The sequence below is a fragment of the Hoplias malabaricus genome, chromosome X2 (assembly GCF_029633855.1).
Source record: "Hoplias malabaricus isolate fHopMal1 chromosome X2, fHopMal1.hap1, whole genome shotgun sequence".
NCBI lineage: Eukaryota > Metazoa > Chordata > Actinopteri > Characiformes > Erythrinidae > Hoplias > Hoplias malabaricus.
In genome coordinates, this window is record NC_089819.1 from 55551105 (window position 1) to 55573215 (window position 22111).

General features: G+C 41.2%; 1 protein-coding gene across 1 annotated transcript in view; it reads right to left on the reverse strand.

Moving 5' to 3' along the window:
- cdh8 (cadherin 8) overlaps positions 1 to 22111 on the reverse strand; it is a 174836-nt gene that overhangs the window by 90214 nt on the left and 62511 nt on the right. Inside the window, exon 3 of the mRNA XM_066654745.1 lies at positions 14846 to 15137. Coding sequence (XP_066510842.1) covers positions 14846 to 15137 — 292 coding nt within the window. The remainder of the gene's footprint in view (positions 1 to 14845; positions 15138 to 22111) is intronic.

Genomic DNA, 22111 nt, shown 5'->3' on the forward strand with positions numbered 1-22111 from the left:
ACTGAAGATAAAACTGTTTTATTGTTTTTACTTTCAACCTTTTTAGTCTTTATTTAGACATTAAAATGAAATAAATATACGTATCCCTGACCCATTTATCCACATCACGTTTGTAAACAGAGCTCTGCTCATGAGTGTCAATCAGTAGAGGACATTGGGCTGTGTCCCGAAGTAGCGCCATACGCCCTGCACAGTGTCCATGCACCCAGACAGAAATTAGACACTAATTCAACTGTGAAAAGTGATACTTATGGTTCGCTAAGATTAATATTCTCCACACAACAGACTTCATTAGTGCAGAGGCTGTAATTTTATGACCAACACTGCACCCTATGAAGGGTGTAGGGAGACATTCGGAAATCGGCCTCGGTTTTCCTGCAGCGTGGAAACATCTCTCACTGATCACTCCCACTTTCAGACGAGGAGAACTGCTTTAGTGAACTCTAACCCTAACCAGAGGAATACTTTAGACACAGAGTCATGATATGAAACATTATCCTCTAAAAATCTGATCTACTCTCAGAGCACAGGGACAGCGGGTCTGATTATTTACCTGTAAACAGGGGGGAAACACTGAGACCGTAGAATACAGGGCTTGTGTCTGTCATCTCTTACACACTACAACAACACAGGAGTGAAATGAGACGATGACTGAAGCTTGAGTGTGATCTGTGTGTGAATAACTCACTCAGATTCAGACGGAAGAGCATAGAGATACACTGGAGTCAGACACGCTAATAGTTTTCCATTAGATCCTATGATGAAAATGCTAATGTGGCTAATAGAGAATAACAGTTATTTTGTTTTCCTCATCATGCAACACAGTGTTCTTTACCCGGTGTCACGCCCTTGTTCTGTTTTGTCTGTTGTCTCTGTCATGTGCTCACTTAGTACATGGCTCTGTTTGTTATTGTTCATGTCTCTGCCCTAGTCCCGCCTTTGTTCCTCCTCCTCGTCCATGTCTCATTTGTTACCCTGCCCTCTCATTAGCTGTCCCAGGTGTGTGTGTGTGTGTGTGTGTGTGTGTGTGTGTGTGTTTGTTGGACATTTCATGTTTGCCTGTCTGTCTTGTCGGTTCTTTGATTCAGTCTACATTCACGTGTCTGTCTTGTCTGTTTCTCTATTTGATTAACATCCCTGGTCTGTTTGTTTCTTCCATGTGCTTTGTGAGTTGTTTGGTTTGTTTATTTGTATTACTCTGTTTAGTTCTGTGTTCTAGTTTAGCCTCTGTGGTTCTCTCTGTCTATTTAGCTCTCTCTGTCCAGTTCCCTGTTTGTCCAGTTCTCTCTCTGTCCATGTCCCTCTGTCTAGGTCATTCTTTCAAAGTCTCTCTCTGTTTAGGTCTTTGTTTAAGTATTCTTTCTAGTTCTTAGTCTGTCTTTGTTTTGTTATATTTTGGTTGTAAATAAAGTCGCTGTGTTTTAGCGCGTGCGTCCACCTCCGCGTTCCTGACACCCGGGACACAAAGATGTGGTGAGCTTCTGTGCTTTTGAGTGCTGTGAGACTCTCTCCATATGAAACCAGTCAATCAGTTCCCAATGTGCCCTCACAAAAACATAAACAAATAAATAATCATGTGACTGCAGCTCATGGACACCACTCTAGGCCAAGTCGAGGCTCATGTGTAGCTGTTCCAGAGGGCCCCAGGTTCCACTCGGCCCAGTGCTGGAAGGGTTTATATCCCTCTGGTCCACAGCTGTCATAGGGCATTGTGATATAGGCTCATGTGCAGCAGCTTCAGGTCGCCATATATCATGTCAAGCTTCTCGGTGGTGATTACACACATGGTTTCCACACTGGGATCACTTTGAAGAAGTGGAAGGTTTCCACAAACACTAAGAAATATGGTGTATCCAAATATCTCAGCGCATATTCAGCACTGCAGAGGATTCGTTTGCTTCCAAAGTGTTTCCCAACCCACAGCAGAGGATCTCTGCTCTCAGCATCTCCTCCGTCTCCCTCCATCGTTAGGTGTGAAGCTGTCAGAGAACCCACACTCCACAATTATTCTGGAAGCAGCAGAGGGGCTGAGATTTATTTGTGAGTTTGGTTTATTCGGTTTCTTTAAGCTCTCAGGGTTCTGCAGCTCTGCACCAACACACTCTGTGAACGATCATCATCACACAGTGTTACATGTTTACAAACCAGCACTAATCACTGCTACAGCAACACAAACTCCCAACGGCTTTTTTTTTTTTTTTTTTTTGAGTTTTGGGAGTGCAGATGATATATTCTCCAGCTCAAAGTTTCCTTCACAAAGTGGGAACTAATAAACTGCTGACTGTCCACTGATATCTTCATCTAGATTCTGATACTGAGTTCAGAAATATCTTTGTGTTCTATTAATTAATTTATGTATTTATTTTTATTATTTTTGATAATTCTAAATTTGACATTTTGGATTTCTTTATAAATTTCACATTCTATATTTTATTTAATTCTAATTTATTCATTTATTTATTTTTCTAATTCATTTTTTCTTTTTCCAAAATTAGCACGTTTCTTAAATAAAAACTTTCAAATTTCATGTTTTTGCAGATTAGATTTCTGTTTTTACATGTTAGCTTTCTTACCAAATGTTAGCTGTATTTTTTTTTTTTTTTTTTTTATTAAAAAAATAATAATAATACCAAAAAAATGTACATTTATAAATAAAATAGATTACTGTCAAATGTCCAGGATGGACCTGTGTGAGATTTGAAACTGGTGACTGAGCGACAAAGAAGAGAAATTACAGCCATACATTTTTAAACATTTTAACCCCGAAGGTGCCAGGGTCGATATTAGTGTAGGATCCTATTATTAGAAGCAATCCTATAATCACTGTGGTGACAGTATAATGGAGGTCAGTGCACAGGCACCAGGTTAATGTAAGCATCATCCAATATTCCAATCAGATCAATACGGCAGGGTCAAGACTGGGATTTACAATAACCCGAGATATTTATGGAGAGAGTTATGGAAAAATGGAAAGCAAATAAGTTAGATAAAGCATGAACTGGGAAAAGGAAATAAATGAACACAGGCTATTGGATACGTGCACAGGAAATGTGGGTGAGGATATTCTGTTAACAGATGATTATCATTAGCATTAATTATTAGTATTAATTAGGTACAAATGCAAAGTCGCCATATGCTTCAGCCGTGTTTTGAAGATGTTGGAAAGTGACAGATTCTTGCTCCTGACACAACATTTTCAAAAGCTACAGTGTCCAACAATGGCAAAGGTTGCAGAAGTGGGCTTGGAAGTGAAAGGTCACTTGGTAAATCCCCAGAACCAGCAGCAGAATATGGTGTGGGGTTAGAGAAGAGAATTAGAGAATGGGTTTAATGCAGTATGAATATTCCCAAAGGGATTGATAAAGTATGTCTTCTTCTTCTTCTTCGTTTCTCTAATTTGGCCAATGAAAGAACCAACAGAAGTGTTCTCAAATTACTCTTAATAATGAAGATGAAAGTGAGTTTTATTACTGGAGATATTTATTTTTCATATTTCCATCTTATATAATATTCAGAAAGGTCATGAGTTCGCTGGGTCAGTGGCTCAATGTTTAAGCTCCATTTTTGATTTTTCGCCCTGAACGATGGCTTATTTATAGCAGGAGGAGAGCAAGTTCCCATGTAAAGCTTTTTAAACGACCATACTCTTGTCCATTCACATCCTGAATTACTGCCCTCTCAATCACCAAGGCCATTTCATCTAGAAATCCATTCAGACCCCGGCTATTGTAAAAGCCCCGCTCTATTATGAGTGGGCCGTTTGGGTTTAACTGAACCTATAGAGCAGGAGAACACTGAACACACTCAGAACTGCTCAGCACTCACTCTTACAAGCCTGGAGTTTATACACTGCATTTGTAGCCTATTGTATTTGGGCGATTACTGAACCAGTTTCATAGTAAAATATTAATTAAGTTTAATTTGTATTCTGTAGCAGTTTGAAGCAACGTTTCTCAAAGTGTGGGGTGTTGCAGGTGGGGTGCAAGGAATCTGAAGAAATGAGTATTTATTGCCTGTCTTTATTAATAAAGCCAAGAAAGCGTACTCAGTAAAAAAGCACCCACTCACAATGGATTCATTAACAGCCCTTAAACACAATAAAAGGACTTTAGATAGAGACCAGAAAAATGGAGCTTGCCTGGAACCACAATGTTTTTTTGACAAACTTTTGTTTTGAAAATGCGCCACTGAGATGAGCGTGTTTTGGTGGCGAGTCAAACACAGGGTGGGGCTTCTTTCAGTCTTCGTTAAGGCTCCTGTTCAAATATAAATCTGCTCCAATCATCATCTTCACCTCTGCTTCACCTTCAGAGTCTGGTTTATAAAGTTAGTGTTGACCAGCTCTGGTCTGAGGTCAGTGACGAGAGCACAACAGATAACAGACAGATCATTACAGTTACAAAAGAGGCTTGTATTTAACTGTTAGTGAAACAGAGGAGGATCTGAGAGTCAGTGGACGTTAATATCAGCTGTGTTCAGGTCGTGAGAAAGCGCTCTCTCTGGCCTTGTCCAAAACTACATACTGCTGAATGCACTATGTATAAATACACCACCCTCAGCAGTGTCTCTGTAGTGTAGTGTGTAAAGGTCCACAGTGTTGTTTGGGACACAGCCTCACTCGCTAACGTTAACGTTAATCAGATGCTGTTCCACATCATTGTAAATGCAGTATTTTACTGCCTTATCTACATAGGAATCAGCTCATAGCTTATATTTTTGGTGTGGGGTGGGCTTTGACTCATCCCCTCTCCCCCCACAATATCAAACTCACTCCTACGCCCTGCACCTGCCTTTGCTTATTTTTGCACAGACTGAAAAGTGAGAAACTGAAGCACAGTTTAATTAGTGGCCAATTTTCTGTATTTCTGAACGTTTGAACACTGATGCCAATGTTGTCTCTGATGGTTAAATGTTAAGCTACTGCTGGAGCTGCCACTTTGTTACTTGTGTTCTAGATCTTTTTACTGTAGACAGTACTTCATCAACACAACTGCAGGATTGAAGCAGGTCTGCAGTGTGAGCCCCTTGATCAAGACAAAGCAGCTTTTAAAGATGAATGAATGAATGATGAGTGAATGAATGAATGAATGTTTGCTGTTTTGTTGTACAGTTGTGTGTTATCCCCAATGCAAGGCAAACACAAACTCTTCAGGTCTGTTTACACCTGGCATTACCAGTGTTTTGGGTCTAGATAGTATCTGGATTTACTTTAACCAGATTCTGTTTACACTTGTCATTAAAATCCCAGTGTATTATACACTCTCAAACCTAGGGAATAAATGTTTAAAACAGGCTGGGAATCATCTGCAGTGGCCTAAGAAAAGCAGGTGCTCGGCAGTCACTGGGATTTCTTCACATATGATGCCAGACATTCAAGTTAATCTGTGAAAAAGTCTGGCCACTGATCTCGAGAAAAAACACTTGCTCTGTCCCACCTCTCGATCGACATGTTCAAACGTGGTGTGAGCGGTCGGATTGTAATCTGACGATTTATATCTTATGGTACACAGTGCTACATCCATAACCCTCTCTCGCCATCAACATTTTGGGCTGCGACATTGTACCTGGTGTTTTATCTGGAATCATTATTCTCTCAGCTCACACTGGATCCAGCTCTGAACACGGGGGTTAAAGTGAAGCCCAGCGTGCTTTCTGTCCTGGGTCAGTCTCGTTTGGCTCGTCTGTGGCAGCTATGTGACTACAGCTCCATGACCACGGCTCTCTCACCGCGGCTCCGTGACCACCGCTCTCTCGCTGCGGCTCGCCCAGCATGGCATCCGGACAGCAGATGTGGCTCCGCTGCAGGACAGCTGCTCTCGGCCTTAAAGAGCCGGTACCCCCCACTTCCAGCTCCATCTGCTACAGCTACTGCACCAAACACCATCGAACACAGCTCAACAAGCCTTCAGCATCCATCATAGCTCACAGAACCAGACTGTCCACACCTGCACTGGCATGTACCGACCTGTAGAGAGGTGCGGCCTACTCGGGTAAAGCATATGGAAAGGCACAGATGGCATCTATCCAACAATACATAAAGAATGAGTCCACTTTTACCCCTTGCATCTAACACTTAGCCGTGCCCCTCTTATTTCTAATACATTATTAGGTAATTAAGCACAAGTGCATACTTCTGGTGGCAGAACCAATGGGAAAGGTTCTTTGGCTGAATCTACCAATATACCACAGATGTGTTTTACATCATTTGAAATAAAAATGAATTTATGAAATACACATTTGTTTTTAGGTCGCAGAGATCATAAGATCCTTGTCCAAGGCCTTGAAGAATTCCTGATGGTTTTTATCATTAGTGAAACTGCTAAACTGTCCATGGAAACTGACCACAAGTCTCAGACACAGTGTGTGGAGATGAGTGCAGGGGTGTGGTAGAGTGGATCTGGAGGTACCCTTTGGGAAAGCATCTTGTTGGTGGAAAGATGTATCATGGCGACCAATGTTCAAAAGAAACAACTGTAATGTAATGGGTAAGCACCAGTTTCAAACTCATACTTGTTCATTTTAAGTCTTTTAAAGAAAGTGTGTTTGGTGAGGAGTTTTAGAGAGATGGTGATGTGTCGGACTGGTCTACGTCACCACAGGACGACACCTCATGGTCTGAGGCGTTTAACGATTGTGGAGCATCATTTGCGTAAATGTAAAGGAGGCAGAGAAAGCCGTGAGAAGACAGTGAAGCTAATTAGACCAGGTCCGTCACCTCTCGCGTCTTCGATTGTTTAATTACCACAGTTCAGGTGTTGGTTTTGGGAGAGCAGCGTGGGGTAAAGTATGTCTGGAAACCTCTCCTCTGCATTTCCATAAAGAGAAGGGGAGAAAAAGGGCCCGGTTCCATTGTCAGTATCCACCCCCACCCCAGCCCTCAACCCTACCTGACGAGACCTTATTTATTTTTCACCTGCCAGGGATGCGGCGTGCATAATCAGAAATGTTATTAGAAGTACAGACCCCTCGCCTGTTAGTCCTGTTACCCCGGCTCGTAATAACTCTCAAAATGCAAATGAACCCTGGGTAATCTATTAACGTCACTTCGATTTTATTTCAGCGCTCCAATTTAGCAGATCCTGACACATCGCTACGACGCGGCATCTCCGTACACGGGTTCATTTCGCCGGGAGAGAGAAGGGCGGAGGAGCAGTGTGCCATCTGTCTCTCCACTCGTTTATTACCACACTCCGTAATGAAGCCGCCATGAAGCGGGCTCCTGAGGCCTTCGGATTCTTTCGTTCCTTCTTCTTCTTTTTTTTCTTTCCACTTTCCCTTTCGACTTTGAGCTCTCGACTTTCAGGAGCAGGAAGCAACTTCCCTCGCTTTTTTTTCCACGTAAGGGCTACTGTCATTCACCGTCTCTCTTCCCTCGGTAAAAGAGGTGGACGGGATGCTTCAATGTTAATTACTTCAATGAGTGGCTTATTTATTAAACTATTTATTTATTCTCCTCCAAAAATAAAGTCGTAGGCTAATTTCCGCGAGGCAGACGGCAGCCAGCCCCAGAATTCCGACATATGGTCGGGAAGACCTGACATGGGAATTCTTTGGCTTGTCTTGGCCTTAGAGTCAAAGACCCCATTAGTGAGAAAACAGTGTCGGTAATCCAATGAGATTTGTCCAATCCATGCAAATGACTCCTAATTCCCATTGTGTGCGGACCCTATGTTCGCCAGCAACAGACTCCACTTTAATTGAAGCCAAATTGAAATGTGAGATAATCTCATGAATATACATACCGCATTCCAGAAAAAAAAGCCCAAACTCTGAGGATCTTTAATCCCATAAACTTTAAGCGGTGCTGAGGATTTCTCCAGTTGTGTGATTATTAATTTGCCGGACCCTGCTGATGAAGGCGGTGATCTGAGGGGGTTTGGGGTTGGTTTATATTTTATTTGCTGATGACAGAGCAGTGCAATGCTTTTCCTAAAATAGAACCAACCTGACCCAGTAAACCCCCTCCCACTGCTTTTACTGCCAGAACAGGCTTCCAGGAACGCTGGCTTCAGAAGCCGGACTCAAGCTCATGTTCCCAGTCGCGTGGTTCCTTAACATCGCAGTAAGTGCCCGGAAAGAGAGACGCCACTCTGTTCTCAAGTTTTTTGCTTTGTTTTAGAACTGAACTACAGCAGGCTCCAGGAGGCAACAACAAAACCAGACTTCATTCTCATCTACCTGTCTGTCTGTCTGTCTGTCTATCTGTCTGTCTGTCTGTCTATCTATCTATCTATCTATCTATCTATCTATCTATCTATCTATCTATCTATCTGTCTGTCCTACTTCTTTTTCTTCATCTTCTTCTACATATTATTATTATTAGTATTATGTCTAACTTTTTTTTTCTTTTTCCCTTCTTTTTTCAGGTTTATATCTGTTTTTCTTGTCTTTCTTGCTTTATATATTCATTTATCTTCTCTATGTATCTATGGAGAAGTGTAGCTGAACACATTGATTCAGAGATTAAATGAAATCAGATGTAATTAATGTCATTATTATGTAATGATTGTTTAATTACAGTGTAATATTTAATGATTCAGTGCTGACCTAAGTGTTAAATGGATCCTCTGTGTTCGTGACAAAGCCCCTGTATTCACACTCACAGCGGTGTGATGTCACCGTGTGGGTTTATTAGTCGCAAATCTGGGGGTGGCATCTTTGTCGCTGCCTCGTCTCTTGCAGCTCATCAGTGGGTCTGAGTTATCGATGGGTGGTGTGGAGCAGATGGTCGGGGGCTATAAACCCAGCCCCTGCTTCTGCATCCATATGAGGCACGGTGTAACAGGTCTGTGTAGCGGAAAAGCAACACGTCTTCACATTTTATAATTAAAGGTGGATTTACCTCGTCAACAAAGTCAGTGCACATTTCCAGACATCAACCAAGAGAAGCTGAGCTACAGAAGTTTGCATTATGAAATCAGTGAACCATGAAACCACACCCTGTGAAACAAGACCACAGTCAGTTTTCTGTGTGCTGCCTACGTGCAGAGACTTGCCCCGCCCCCTTGTCTGAGTCTGTCCAATCACAGCGCTGGATCCACGTTTATGTGAGAGTTCAAAGACGAGGTTCAATGCAACAAAACAAACACAACAAATAAGATAACTGAGTAAAAACAGAAAAAAATAAGAATGGACAACAAAGAGAACAGAGTAAAAACCAGAGCTTCTGCTCCTCGCTCCTCACTGCTGTGCGCTCGGGGTCGGGGTGAACAGCGAGCGGCTCATTATCATTTAAAGGAACAGGTGCTGAAAGCGGGCGTTCTGAACAGGGGCTGTTTACACAGGGGGAGAACACTGCTGTGGGGCTCGTGGGGTTTGGACCAAAGCAGGTCACTGATGTTTCATTAAGAAAGAGAACTGTGTTCCCGTCTTTGGTCATTTCAAAATAAAAGCATGTAAACCGTTGAAATGAACTCTACATAAATCTGTACAAAATAAACTAATATACTAATGTTGATATAACTGTAGACTCAGATTAGCCCTGTCCACTCACACTTAAGTTATAAAGAGGGTTTCAGTCTGAATACATTTTTAATGAAGTCATGAATGGGGCTCATTTCCACATTCAGTCTTAAAGGCGCAGGAACAGAAACGGCTCGAATGTTCACAGAGATAAAAGAGAGATTGGGAAGGGGTCGTGTCAGAACGAATTATTAAAGTGAGTAGGTTTTGCTTCATAAACCCACATAAAAGAGCATAACGTGTAGAATTTGAGCTCTTTATTTGCTTGCCATCCAGTACAGACCGAATTAAAACGTACCGTACGCATGACCCACTTAAAGAGGCTTCACTTTATTAGTCACTTTCAAAAGCCTGTCAAACTGTGCCATCTTCTAAGATTTTAAAACAGTTTAATAATGTTTAAAAAAAGTTCAGGTCATGGCATGGTATGCTAATAGGTCAAATTAGCATAATGAAATAGACTTAGAGGATTCGTGTCAGTTTTCTCATTGTAATAAGACGTTATAATTTATAACAGTGCCACTTATTATTCGCCAGATGCCCTGAGCTTCAAACAGCTTGTCAAAAAAAAAAAAAAAAAAAAAAAAAAAAAAACGAGTTCAGGCTCCAGAGCTGGAAATGAATTAAGGCTCAATGAATATTTCACATAAAACACACTTTAATGACTTTGATCTAGGCTCAGATTTCAAAGATTTAAGGTATGGCCTTTTTGGGTGTGATTTTCTGTAGTGAAAAGCATTGACCAATGCAATGGGATGCTTTGGAGCAGCTGCATTTAATCATAAAGCTCAATGCCAAATGTTGGTGTAAAGCCTTTTTTCCTGTTGCTTTTATCCATTCGCTGCTCATTGATTGAGCTACAGTTGTGGCCAGTGCAGTTCGACTGAAGCTCCTGAGGGACTTTATTTGAACAAGAGAGCGACACTGAGGAAGAACACAGTGCACCACTGACTAAAGGAACAAATTGAAGCTGTTAATAATAAATTAATTATCATTTATAAATTGTTAAATTAATAATGCCTTCTCACCAAGTAGAATGGTTCTTAACCTGCGGGTTGCAATGTATACCAAAGCGAACAAATCATTCCTCATTGAACCCACAGTCTCTGCCCAGTTCTCCAGCAGCAAGAGACAGAATTAACACAGTGGAACTAAACTGTAGGGGGCGCTGCTGGTATCTGCTGGTGCACACGCTCTGTATTCCATTAACACAGAGGGGATTTTGTGGATCAATCTGTATGGGCTGCATTTTAGAGACGGCCCGACATTGTGAGAGGAGTCATCAGAGTATTGTTCCTAAATTGGAGGCTTGGGTCTGATTGGCTCTGCAGATTGTTGTGGGAGGAGCCAGTGGGTGATGCTTAAATTAGGAGCTTTTGTCTGATTGGCTCAGCTGGATGTTGTGGGAGGAGTCATCAGCACACTGTTCATAAATTGTGAGCCTGTGAATCATTTATAAATGAATCATGATTTTCATTCCAGTATTTTATTGATGTGTTCTGTGTTACATCCACTAATAAATAAAATAATAAAGGAATGTGATGTGGCCAGTTTCTGACCAGTGCAATGATCTCCATACAACAGTCAGAGCTGCAGCAGACCTACATGAGCGGAGTTACCCAGTTCCCCGATATAGCCGACTTGTTAAGTCTACTCAGAAAAATATTCCCCATGCTCATAATTCCAAAGCAATATTTTACGCCTCAGTGATATAAATAAACGGGAAGCAGACTGTGATTTGCGAGTGCGAGACGGAGACGGAGAAAGACCTGTTTGTTTGTGTGTTTGTTGTTTTCTTTCTCTGCCAAAAAGCTTTTTGATTCTTTCCATGAACGTCTCCCAAGACATAAATAGTTTATGAGACCAAAACAAGTCAAGTCCAAGCCAACGAGAGAACACTGGCTAATGTTTAATTAATCAGCAGTGACAAAAGGAAACAGCCATCACAAAAGAGGCCGCCTTCCATCTTCTGATGTGGCTGTTTCCCCTTAGAGAGAGAGAGAGAGAGAGAAGGAGAGATGGAAAGAGAGAGGAAGAGAGACATCTCTTAGCCATCGGAAACTTCACTGTGGGCTTGTTACCTCACACTCTACCCTGTCAAACCCTGAGTATTTCACTTTCAGCTGCATTACTCTCTCTCTCTCTCTCTCTCTCTCTCTCTCTCTCTCTCTCTCTCTCTCTCTCTCTATCTCTCTCTCTCATTAGGTCTTTCTTTTTCTCTCTGCCTCTCTCACTCACTATCCCTAGCATTGGTAGTCCTTTATCCATCTTTTTTCTGTTTGTTTTTTGCCTTCCTTTCCCTCTCCCTTTCACTGTCTCTCCATATCGCTCTCTCTGTACAAAACACATTCTTCTCTCTCTCTCTCTCTCTCTCTCTCTCTCTCTCTCTCTCTCTCCCCCCTGTTACAGATGATGGATTACAGGAGCACTGCGGAAGTAAAGGTTGTGTCCAAACAGAAAAGTACAACACAAACTTATTCTGGTCCATTTCAGCCTCTTAGTGGTAGTTTTGACTCCAACAGCTTTGAGCTTTGATCCAAAAACAACAATGACTCTGCTCTCTTGTTTCCGAAGGCCTTTCCCTTCTCAGGCTGCTGAATAAAGCACAGACACTGCAGACGCATCCCATCTAACGCATCCCCTGATGTCCTCATTCTGGAATGAGATGGTTTATCAAGCATTACTTACTGATGTGTGAATTCTGTTAGTGTTAGGGGTGTTCCCTGACAAATGACATTGCGGTAGAATGAGGATCCTGCCCAGGGTAACTGTGTTAGTGTAAATACCTCAGCATAACTGTGTTAGTGTAAATGCCTCAGAATAACTGTGTCAGTGTAAATACCTCAGTGTTAGTGTTAGTGTAAATACCTCAGCATGACTGTGTTAGTTTAAATACCTCAGTGTTACTGCATCAGTGTAAATACCTCAGCATAACTGTGTTAGTGTAAATACCTCAGCATAACTGTGTTAGTTTAAATACCTCAGTGTTACTGCATCAGTGTAAATATCTCAGCATTACTATGTCAGTGTAAATACATCAGTGTTACTGCATTAATGTAAATACCTGAGTGTTACTGCATTAGTGCAAATGCCTCAGTGTTACTGCGACCATGTAAATACCTCAGCTTTACTGCATTTTTGCAAATACCTCAGCTTTACTGCATTTTTGTAAATACCTCAGTGTTACTGTGTCAGTGTAAATACCTCAGTGTTACTGCATCAGTGTAAATACCTCAGCATTACTGTGTCAGTGTAAATACTTCAGTGTCACTGCGTCACTGTAAATAGCTCAGTGTGACTGTGTCCGTGTAAATACTTTAGTGTTACTGCATCAGTTTAAATACCTCAGCATTACTCCATCAGTGTAAATAACTCAGCATTAATGCATTAGTGTAAATACCTCAACATTACTGCGTCAGTGTAAATACCTCAGTGTTACTGTGTTAGTGTAAATACCTCAGCATTACTGTGTTGTGTAAATACCTCAGCATTACTGCGTTGTGTAAATACCTCAACATTTCTGCATCAGTGTAAATACCTCAGTGTTACTGTGTTAGTGTAAATACCTCAGCATTACTGCATTGTGTAAATACCTCAGCATTACTGCATCAGTGTAAATACCTCAGTGTTACTGTGTTAGTGTAAATACCTCAGTGTTACTGTATTAGTGTAAATACCTCAGCATTACTGCGTTGTGTAAATACCTCAGCATTACTGCATCAGTGTAAATACCTCAGTGTTACTGTGTTAGTGTAAATACCTCAGCATTACTGCGTCAGTGTAAATACCTCAGTGTTACTGTGTTAGTGTAAATACGTCAGCATTACTGTGTCAGTGTAAATACCTCAGTGTTACTGTGTTAGTGTAAATACCTCAGTGTTACTGTGTTAGTGTAAATACCTCAGCATTACTGTGTTGTGTAAATACCTCAGCATTACTGCATCAGTGTAAATACCTCAGTGTTACTGTGTTAGTGTAAATACCTCAGCATTACTGCGTTGTGTAAATACCTCAGCATTACTGCATCAGTGTAAATACCTCGGTGTTACTGTGTTAGTGTAAATACCTCAGCATTACTGCGTCAGTGTAAATACCTCAGTGTTACTGTGTTAGTGTAAATACGTCAGCATTACTGTGTCAGTGTAAATACCTCAGTGTTACTGTGTTAGTGTAAATACCTCAGCATTACTGCATTAGCATAAACACCTAAGCATTACTGCAATGATGTAAATAAAATACAGCACAGTTGATATTCTGTGTTACTGTTTTGTACTAAAACCTTCACACACTGTATCTACAGCTTGTCTCACAGTCTGATCTCAAAAGTGAATTTGTACTTTTAAGACAAAAATATGTACCCAGGACTTGTACAATGTGTACTAAATATAATTGGTACTCGTAAAATGTGCACTATAATTTGTGGCTGTGAATCTTTGGCAACCCAGGGTTAAAATTATCAGCTGTAAAACAGTTAATACTAAGCCTCACCTTAACCATAAACGTAAAGCTAAGCTCCAAATGGTTAGACCTCACAGGGGAAAAATTAAGTCTGCAGAGCAAAAGATGGACTACATCCTGTAATTTTAGAAGAACAGCATGCACCTGATGAAATGCCCAGTGCTTGTAGAAACAGGAGATGTCTTTATTGTTTTGGCTGATTGCTGTGTATCTTGTATTTTCTGTTCAGCAGGTTATTTAAGGGCCTGAGTTTCTGTGAGGGCTCATCTCTGAACTGAGGGAGAGTAAAATCGCATTATTTCCACCAATGCATCAACCTCACCATTTATGACATTGCCAGGACTTCCATAACACTTAGAATAAAATATTAAAGATGTTCGGTCAGTGCTGCACGAGCCGCTGTGTTACGGGAAGCTGAGGCCATTCTGAACTCTTTATGTTTCACTGCAATTTCTCCCTGATGCTCCACATGCCACATTACAGCCAGCTCTGTCTCTGACACGTAGCGGCTTACAGACCTTTAGCTCACTCATTCATTCTCATACGCATTCACTCACATACTCTGGGAAAATACTGGGAAGGTTCTGGAAATGTACTGTTAGTTTATTGGTAAAGTACTGGGAACGAAATGAGGAAATACTGCTAAAGTTCTGTTTAAGAACAGATAAAGTACTAGAACATCTCAGTAAACTTCTGTGCAAGTACTAAGAGTGTTCTAGAAAAGTACTGGTAAAATACTAAAATTGAAGCAGGGAAGCTCTGTTAATTTACAGATAGCTCTGGTTAAGTTCTCACAAAGTATATATAAAGTTCAGGTAAAATCAGTAGAAAGCCCGACTGCTTTTTTTTATATTGGACAGGGCACAGACTCTGATGCTGTGGTCAGTGAAAGCTTGGTGACCCCAGAGTTTATCTCTGTACTCACCGACTGGAGACATCTCGGGGACGGAGCCTCTGAAAGGTCCCCCAAGGAACTGAGGAGGGTTATCGTTGATGTCCTGGACTTTAATGATGAACTGAGACGGAGACTCCAGCGACTGGTTGGTTTCCTTGTTGATGACCCGTGCCATCAGTGTGTACTCTGCTTTCTCCTCTCGGTCCAGTCTCTTCATGGCGTGGATGTCGCCAGTGTTTTCATTGATGACGAAGATTGTACCCGCACCCTCGCCAGACAGTTCATACCTGAGGTTGCTGGATCCGCTCAGATCTGTGTGGAGCTGAAAATATAAATAAATAAAAAGAGACTGGTCACCTCTAGTGTTTGCCTTGTCTTTGGGAGTTCACCGGATGGATCCTGGTGATACTGCAGCCATCTAGGTCTTGGAGTCTAAAAGAGAGCACTACATCTACCCCTTGATTTCAAGTGTTATATTGCCCCTTGGATTGAAGTTGCAGAGTGCAGTGGTTAAAATATTTCCCTATGAAATGAGATAACCCTTCAAGAGCCAGATACATCATCAGGACACAAATTAAAATAAAGAGCAGCCCTTCAGCAGTGTAGCGTAGTTAAATTTAGGGCATTATATGCCTTCAGAAGTGTTTGACAATCACATATCATCACCCACTGCTAACTCTCTGTGATATGTAGCTGCTTAGCAGTTGCTTATTTAGCTGCCTTTTGTTTAAAACTTCCAGTTCCACCTTAAATATTGTATTAGCCACAGGCACCGGGATGTAATTTCTTCACTACTTAAGGTGGAGCTGGATGTTCTGGGACATTGTCAAACTACTAGTGCTGTTTTCTTTTTACATTAAAGAGTGAAGATTACATTAAACTAAGACTACACACTGGTGATCATAAAGTGTGTTTCCTTCAGTCTTGCCGGTGATTCACAAGGCGTCATAACCCTGTGTTTGGGGTGTGACTCTGAAAGATCTCCATTTCAAACGGTATCTACCTCTCCCCCTCGAACGTAACCCTCTTTCCCAACAAAAACCGAGACGAGTGAAATGGAAGGGTAGGGTCAAGGTGTGAAACGTGATTCGCTCTTAGAATCTTGGCCTCAGAGGGCCGAAGCAATCTTTATTTTTCGTATGCATTCAAGCGCTTATTTGGCATCAAGGAAAGAACCCTGGCAGAACCCTGTACTGTACAGAGTGTGCAGCTTCTACAAAGCACCATCAATCACCTCCACCCTCAACAAAAAAGCCTCGCTCTTTACGTGGAGGCATTAAGGCTCACTGCCAACTGGACGGAGTGTTTCCAGGAGCCGAGTGTTTTAGCGTGACAGCTGAATTGTCCAATCTCGCCGACAAAAGCGTTAAAGGGCAGACAAGGTCCTGAGCTCACAGCCAGTGTTTAGATTGTGTCTCGCAGCCGTCTGTCACTCACTCTTTAATCCATCAGTGATGGAGAGAGGAGGTGATAGTGCTTTCTCTCTCTTTTTTCCTTCTTTTTTTTTTTCTTTTCTAGCCTCCACTACAGCATCAACCTTGTTACCAGCAACAAATCCACCTCAGGATCCTCCTCTGTCCAGGAAATAAATAAATAAATAAATAAATAAATAAATTAAAACAACAACACAATGCCCCATACAATGAAAACACACACTTCCAGACAGTGAGGGAAGAAGAGAGCAACAGGAACACAGGGCGAGTCCATCATTACACACGGCCGAAACTGAAAAGAATAACACAGTGAAATCCTTTATGATTCATTGTATTCTATATTTTATACAACCACCCACACCCCTCCATTTACTCACTTTGATCTTTAGGATAAAAAACTATGTTTTATTCCCTAATGTCTGCTGTATTTCTTCACAATCATTAGCTGTGGTCATTTACACCCAGCTAGTCAGGACTTCTCTAATCACACACCCACTCAATCACACACACTGTCTCTAGACACGGACAGTAACGCTAAGCACGTTTCTTGCTGCGGCTAAAGAAACGCCACTCGACACAGTCACTTTTCAATGCACCTGTGGATTATAATTTAAAGAGAGTAATTTTTGGCTATTTATATCCACAATATTCCTCATAAATATAAATGTAAACTATTGCTTTGTGATGATGTTGTTGTCATCATTTTTGTTACTGGCCTTGAATCTGAAATACGTTTTGCCAATTTGCAAGTCCTTCCACTGAAAGTTAAAAATTGCAGGTTGTGTTTAAATCACACAGTTTTTATTCATGAGAGTTTTCTGTGCTGTAAATAAACATAAATAAAGGCTTTTACTACAAAAAAAGTGAATAAAATACAAGGCTCTGGGAAGTGATCTCTCTTAAAGTCTCTCTGTCAGAGAGAGAGAGAGATAGAGAAGGAGAGAGAGAGTGAGAGAGAAAGAGAGAGAGAGAGAGAGAAAGAGAGAGAGAGAGAGAGAGTAAGAGAGAGAGAGATAGAGAGAGATAGAAAGAGAAGGGGAGAGAGAGAGAGAGAAAGAGAGAGTAAGAGAGAGAGAGAGAGAAAGAGAGAGAGAGAAAGAGAGAGAGAGAAAGAGAGAGAGAAAGAGAGAGAGAGAGAGAGAGAGAGAGAAAGAGAGAAGGAGAGAGAGAGAAGGAGAGAGAGAGAAAGAGAGAGAGAGAGAGAGAGAGAGAGAGAGAGAGAGAGAGAGTAAAAGAGAGAACGAGAGGAAGAGGTGCTGGGTTTATTGTATGTAAAGATATACCTAGAGATGTGTTTAATAACTCTTCATCATAAAGAACAGGGTCCCAGAGGAACGACAGATGGAGGGAGGAGAGTAGACGGTGGGGTTTGGATCGAGAAACAGAAGCGTATTCCTACAACAACGCTGTACCACAGTTCAAGAACTAAATGAGAAAATGAAATTCCACCAACAGACGACTTACAGATCACCGTGAGCCTGAATCAGCAGAGAGGGATTTTCTGGGTGTTATTACATACATAGATATTTTTAAAAGTGCCTTTTCTAAATTAGGTAGAGTGTCCCAGAGGAACGAGGGGTGGAAGTATGGTGGGCTGTAGTTGGAGGAACTGAAGCAGAGGAGGGTGTAATGGGACGTTGGTGAATTTGACGACGCTCAGCAATAGAGTAAACCATTAGGATTAGGGATGTAATTTTTTTCTAAACTCACATGAGAACATCCTCCACTTTTCCACAAAATTTCAGTTCCATTTCCTGACCTGGAGTTATAGAAAATACACAGAATATACAAAGCGCAGCGGCGTCCTGGTGGGATTTCGCCGTGGAGATGCAGTAACAAGAAGCACTCAAACCTAGGCCTCGGAAAATGAATCCAAAAAAACCACGCCGCGATTGTTTTCTAAGCGCGCTTTCATACATAGGTTGTCTCTGAGGTGCTGTTCACAGACACTGACAAAGCACATTCGCTTAAATTGTCACACCTTGCACTTTTGTTCTCCTAATTGTGCCATCATTCCACATGAAAGATCTCCCTCATTAACACGGCAACTTCACAACAATCTCGCCGCTATGAAAAGCCCTTAAATGAGCCCAAATTAATGATGCACTTTCTTCTGCTGCTGCTTTTCTGCTTACTGGATTTCTTATTTTATTTTATAATTAATTTTTTTCTTTAACTCCTCCACTTTCTACTCCTTCGGTTCATGAAGCCAGTTTTATGTTTCTTTACTAAAAACAGACCTTAATTAAAAATGAAGCCCATAACACGCTGTTGATTATTAATCAGGGTACAATAATTAAAGCTTTGATAGGTGTATTAATATCAGTCTCTATTTTCGGTCTCGCTGCAGAGTGACCCTTTCGTCCCGTTCATCTGCTCTCCAGCAGGAAGCCCGTCTAATGGTAGAGATATACTTGCTGTTAAAAGCATGTCCGCGTACGCATCATGGCTGCCTCACGTGTCCTGCGTCGGTTTGGTGTGTAGGTCGTGCACATCCTCAGGAAATAAAGACTGCACATACGCAAGGTGCAGTACACAAGTACACATTAGTCAAGGTGGAACTGACTGTAAATTCAGGAGTTCTTTATTCCAAAGGAAATTCAGGAGAGCTGCATGAAAGTAAACATAGAGGGTTAGTGCTACAAAACTAAACAGCTCGAGTTACACATGAGTTTCTGTGGGAATTCAAACAGTGAATAAACACTTACAGACAATTTACACTTCAGACACCAACAAGATACAGTCGCTTCTTACTCACACACACCGCTCCACCTTAAAAGATACAGTCGCTTCTTACTCACACACACTGCTCCACCTTAAAAGATACAGTCGCTTCTTACTCACACACACCGCTCCACATTAAAAGATACAGTCGCTTCTTACTCACACACACCGCTCCACCTTAAAAGATACAGTCGCTTCTTACTCTCACACACCGCTCCACCTTAAAAGATACAGTAACTTCTTACTCTCACACACCGCTCCACATTAAAAGATACAGTCGCTTCTTACTCACACACCGCTCCACATTAAAAGATACAGTCGCTTCTTACTCACACACACCGCTCCACATTAAAAGATACAGTCGCTTCTTACTCACACACCTTAAAAGGCACAAAGCTTCTGAACATAAACAGACCAGAGACAACTGCAGTTCCCCACAATCGTAGACATGTGTTGTTGCTCCATGTCTTGCTTTTCTGTGTAGATTATTCAAACAGTGTCAGCGACGTGTGCTGGTCTGATTGTAAGGAGTGTGTACAGTGTAGCTCTCTGCATACAATCGCTTCATCGGTTTTTAACAACCCTTTCTCCACACGTCTCTCTCCAGGAGGAGTTTTTCCTGTCAGCTCAGGAGATGTGCCAGCGTTGGTCTGAGACTCGAGGAGCAATCAGCAGCTCCGTAATGAGAGCGGTTCTCCAGTGCTGCCGCATGCTAAAGTGCAGTGTTAAGCCCTACACGGCGAATTAATGATTCACTTCTTGTCAGGGGCGAGCAGAGCCGAGGAGAGTGTTCCTGCTCCAGCGAGGCCGAGCGGCAGACACACTTCCTTCTCTCTCTCTCCTTCATACGTGTCACCAGGGCTCCATCTCAGCCCCATCTCAGCCTCAATTAGACTGGGATTAAGTCCCAGGGGCTGCTAAGCGCTAGGTGATCCGTATGTGTGGATTAGGCCTGGCTAAGACCTCCAGAAGTGGCCCCCTAATCCTTCTCCTGGATTCACTGTGTCCAGCACATCTTAAAGTCTCCACTACTTTAATACACCTATTACGACTCGAGGAGGGCTTGGTAATTAGAGGACTAAGTGGATCAGGTGTGTTGGAGCGTCCAGAAGCTTGAGGAGATGCACACTCGAGCAGGAAGACACTCGGTTGTCTCCAGAAAGACTGGGTGCATGAAATCAATCAAGAAACCTTTATTTATGCAAATAAATAAATAAATAAATAAATATAATAAAACACATATATATATATATATATATATATATATATATATATATATATATATATATATATATTTAATAAACTACAGTGGCAAAAGTATCAAATAAACAACATTAAATTAAAAATAATAAAGGTAATAGAACAATAAAAGTAAGTATAAAATAACTAGGATAAATATTATGATTTATATAATGACTGTAATAAAATAATAATAAAAAAAAAACTTTAAAATATATAGAATAGAAACTAATAAACCACAATGACAATTAAATAGAGAATTGTAGGAAATAAAATCTAAAATAAAAAATTTGAGAATATATAAAATGTAAAAAAAAAAAAACAGAATTATTAAGTTTAAAACAAATAAGTATGGGTTCAAAACACTAAACAAGACCCTAAATCTTAATGAATCAAAACTACTGAGAAAATAAAACATAACACAAGCTAACACAGTGTTCCAGGTGGTTACTAGAGGATATGCTAAGCTGTATGTGGTGTGTGCTGAGGTGTCCCGGGTGGTTGCTAATTTGAATTGAATTGAATTGAATTGCATTTGTTGTCACATACAAAGTTATACAAGTACAACATTGCAGTGAAATTACACTCCGTCTGTCCACTCACCCAATCAGGGGCTGGGTGTATGCAACAGACGCGACTGCAGCGGGTGCCCACGCCATCATCGCTAAAATGCGGCTAGTTAGTTGCCATGATGCCAAATTGGTGCTAGGTTTTTGCCAAGTTGTTTCCATGGGGTTTGTTGAGTGTTAATAATGTATTTGTATTGTTTGGATAAAAGAATGCACGGAAATTATTACAATGGAAATAAATAAAATAATAAAAATAAATAAATAAATTAATTAATTAATTAATCAAGTACACAGCCAACCAGAAAGCGGTATACAAGCACCCATCACACAGTCACACTGAAAGATCTGGAGTTGGTGTGGTTTTGATATCTCAAACTGAGGGAGGAGTTTGTGGAAAAAAATGCAGAAAATAATAACAATAAGAGAACAATGATATGGTTGTGCACTGTTTTGCTTGCAATACACAATCATATTTATTATGTAGGCCAACAAATGCTATATAGCATGCATCATCTTCATTTTAATCATCATCATCATCATCATCATCATCACTGAGCTCATAAAAGATTTGTAGTCTGTCCATGGTCTGGCCTCGTCTGTATTATGAAGCTTTAAAGATGACAAACATGCGAGAGTCTGACGGCCATCTGTCGGCTCAGAGATCCCCTTGTTTATGTGTGTATGTTTATTAGACATTGCAACTTTATTTTGCCTCATTGATTATAGTCTGTTCCACATGTGAACAACAAAATAAAAGTCCCAAAACAAAGAAATAAAGATGATTTATTAGCTGCAGGCCTCTGTGGAAAACCTGAGTGAAATCACCTCTTTATATTCGCTGCATAATTTGCATTAAATGTCCGTCCAGGGAAAACATGACACCTCTCTTCTGTTTCCTTACGAATGAGAGACAATAAAACTGCAGGGTGAACGGAGGAGGGCTTTATAATCTCCTCAGAAATACACGCCTGGCCTTTCGCTCATCCACCGTTCCTCTGAAATGAAGGGAATGAATCTGGCTCCTCTTTACTGCTCTAACAGGCAGTTCCTTACTGCGGCAGAAAGGTGAAAAAGTGAAAGGTGCAGTACAAAGAAACAAATTTGCATTTAACTTGTTCCTTCAGTGAACAAACACACACTAGTGTTTAAGGGCAGTGTACACTGGTCTCAATGTGAATTTGTTCTAGAATTAATAAACTATGGTCATTCATTCATTCATTCATTATCTGTATCCGCTTATCCAGTTTAGGGTCGTGGTGGCTCCAGAGTCTACCTGGAATCATTGGGCACAAGGCGGGAACACACACTGGAGGGGGCGCCGGTCCTTCACA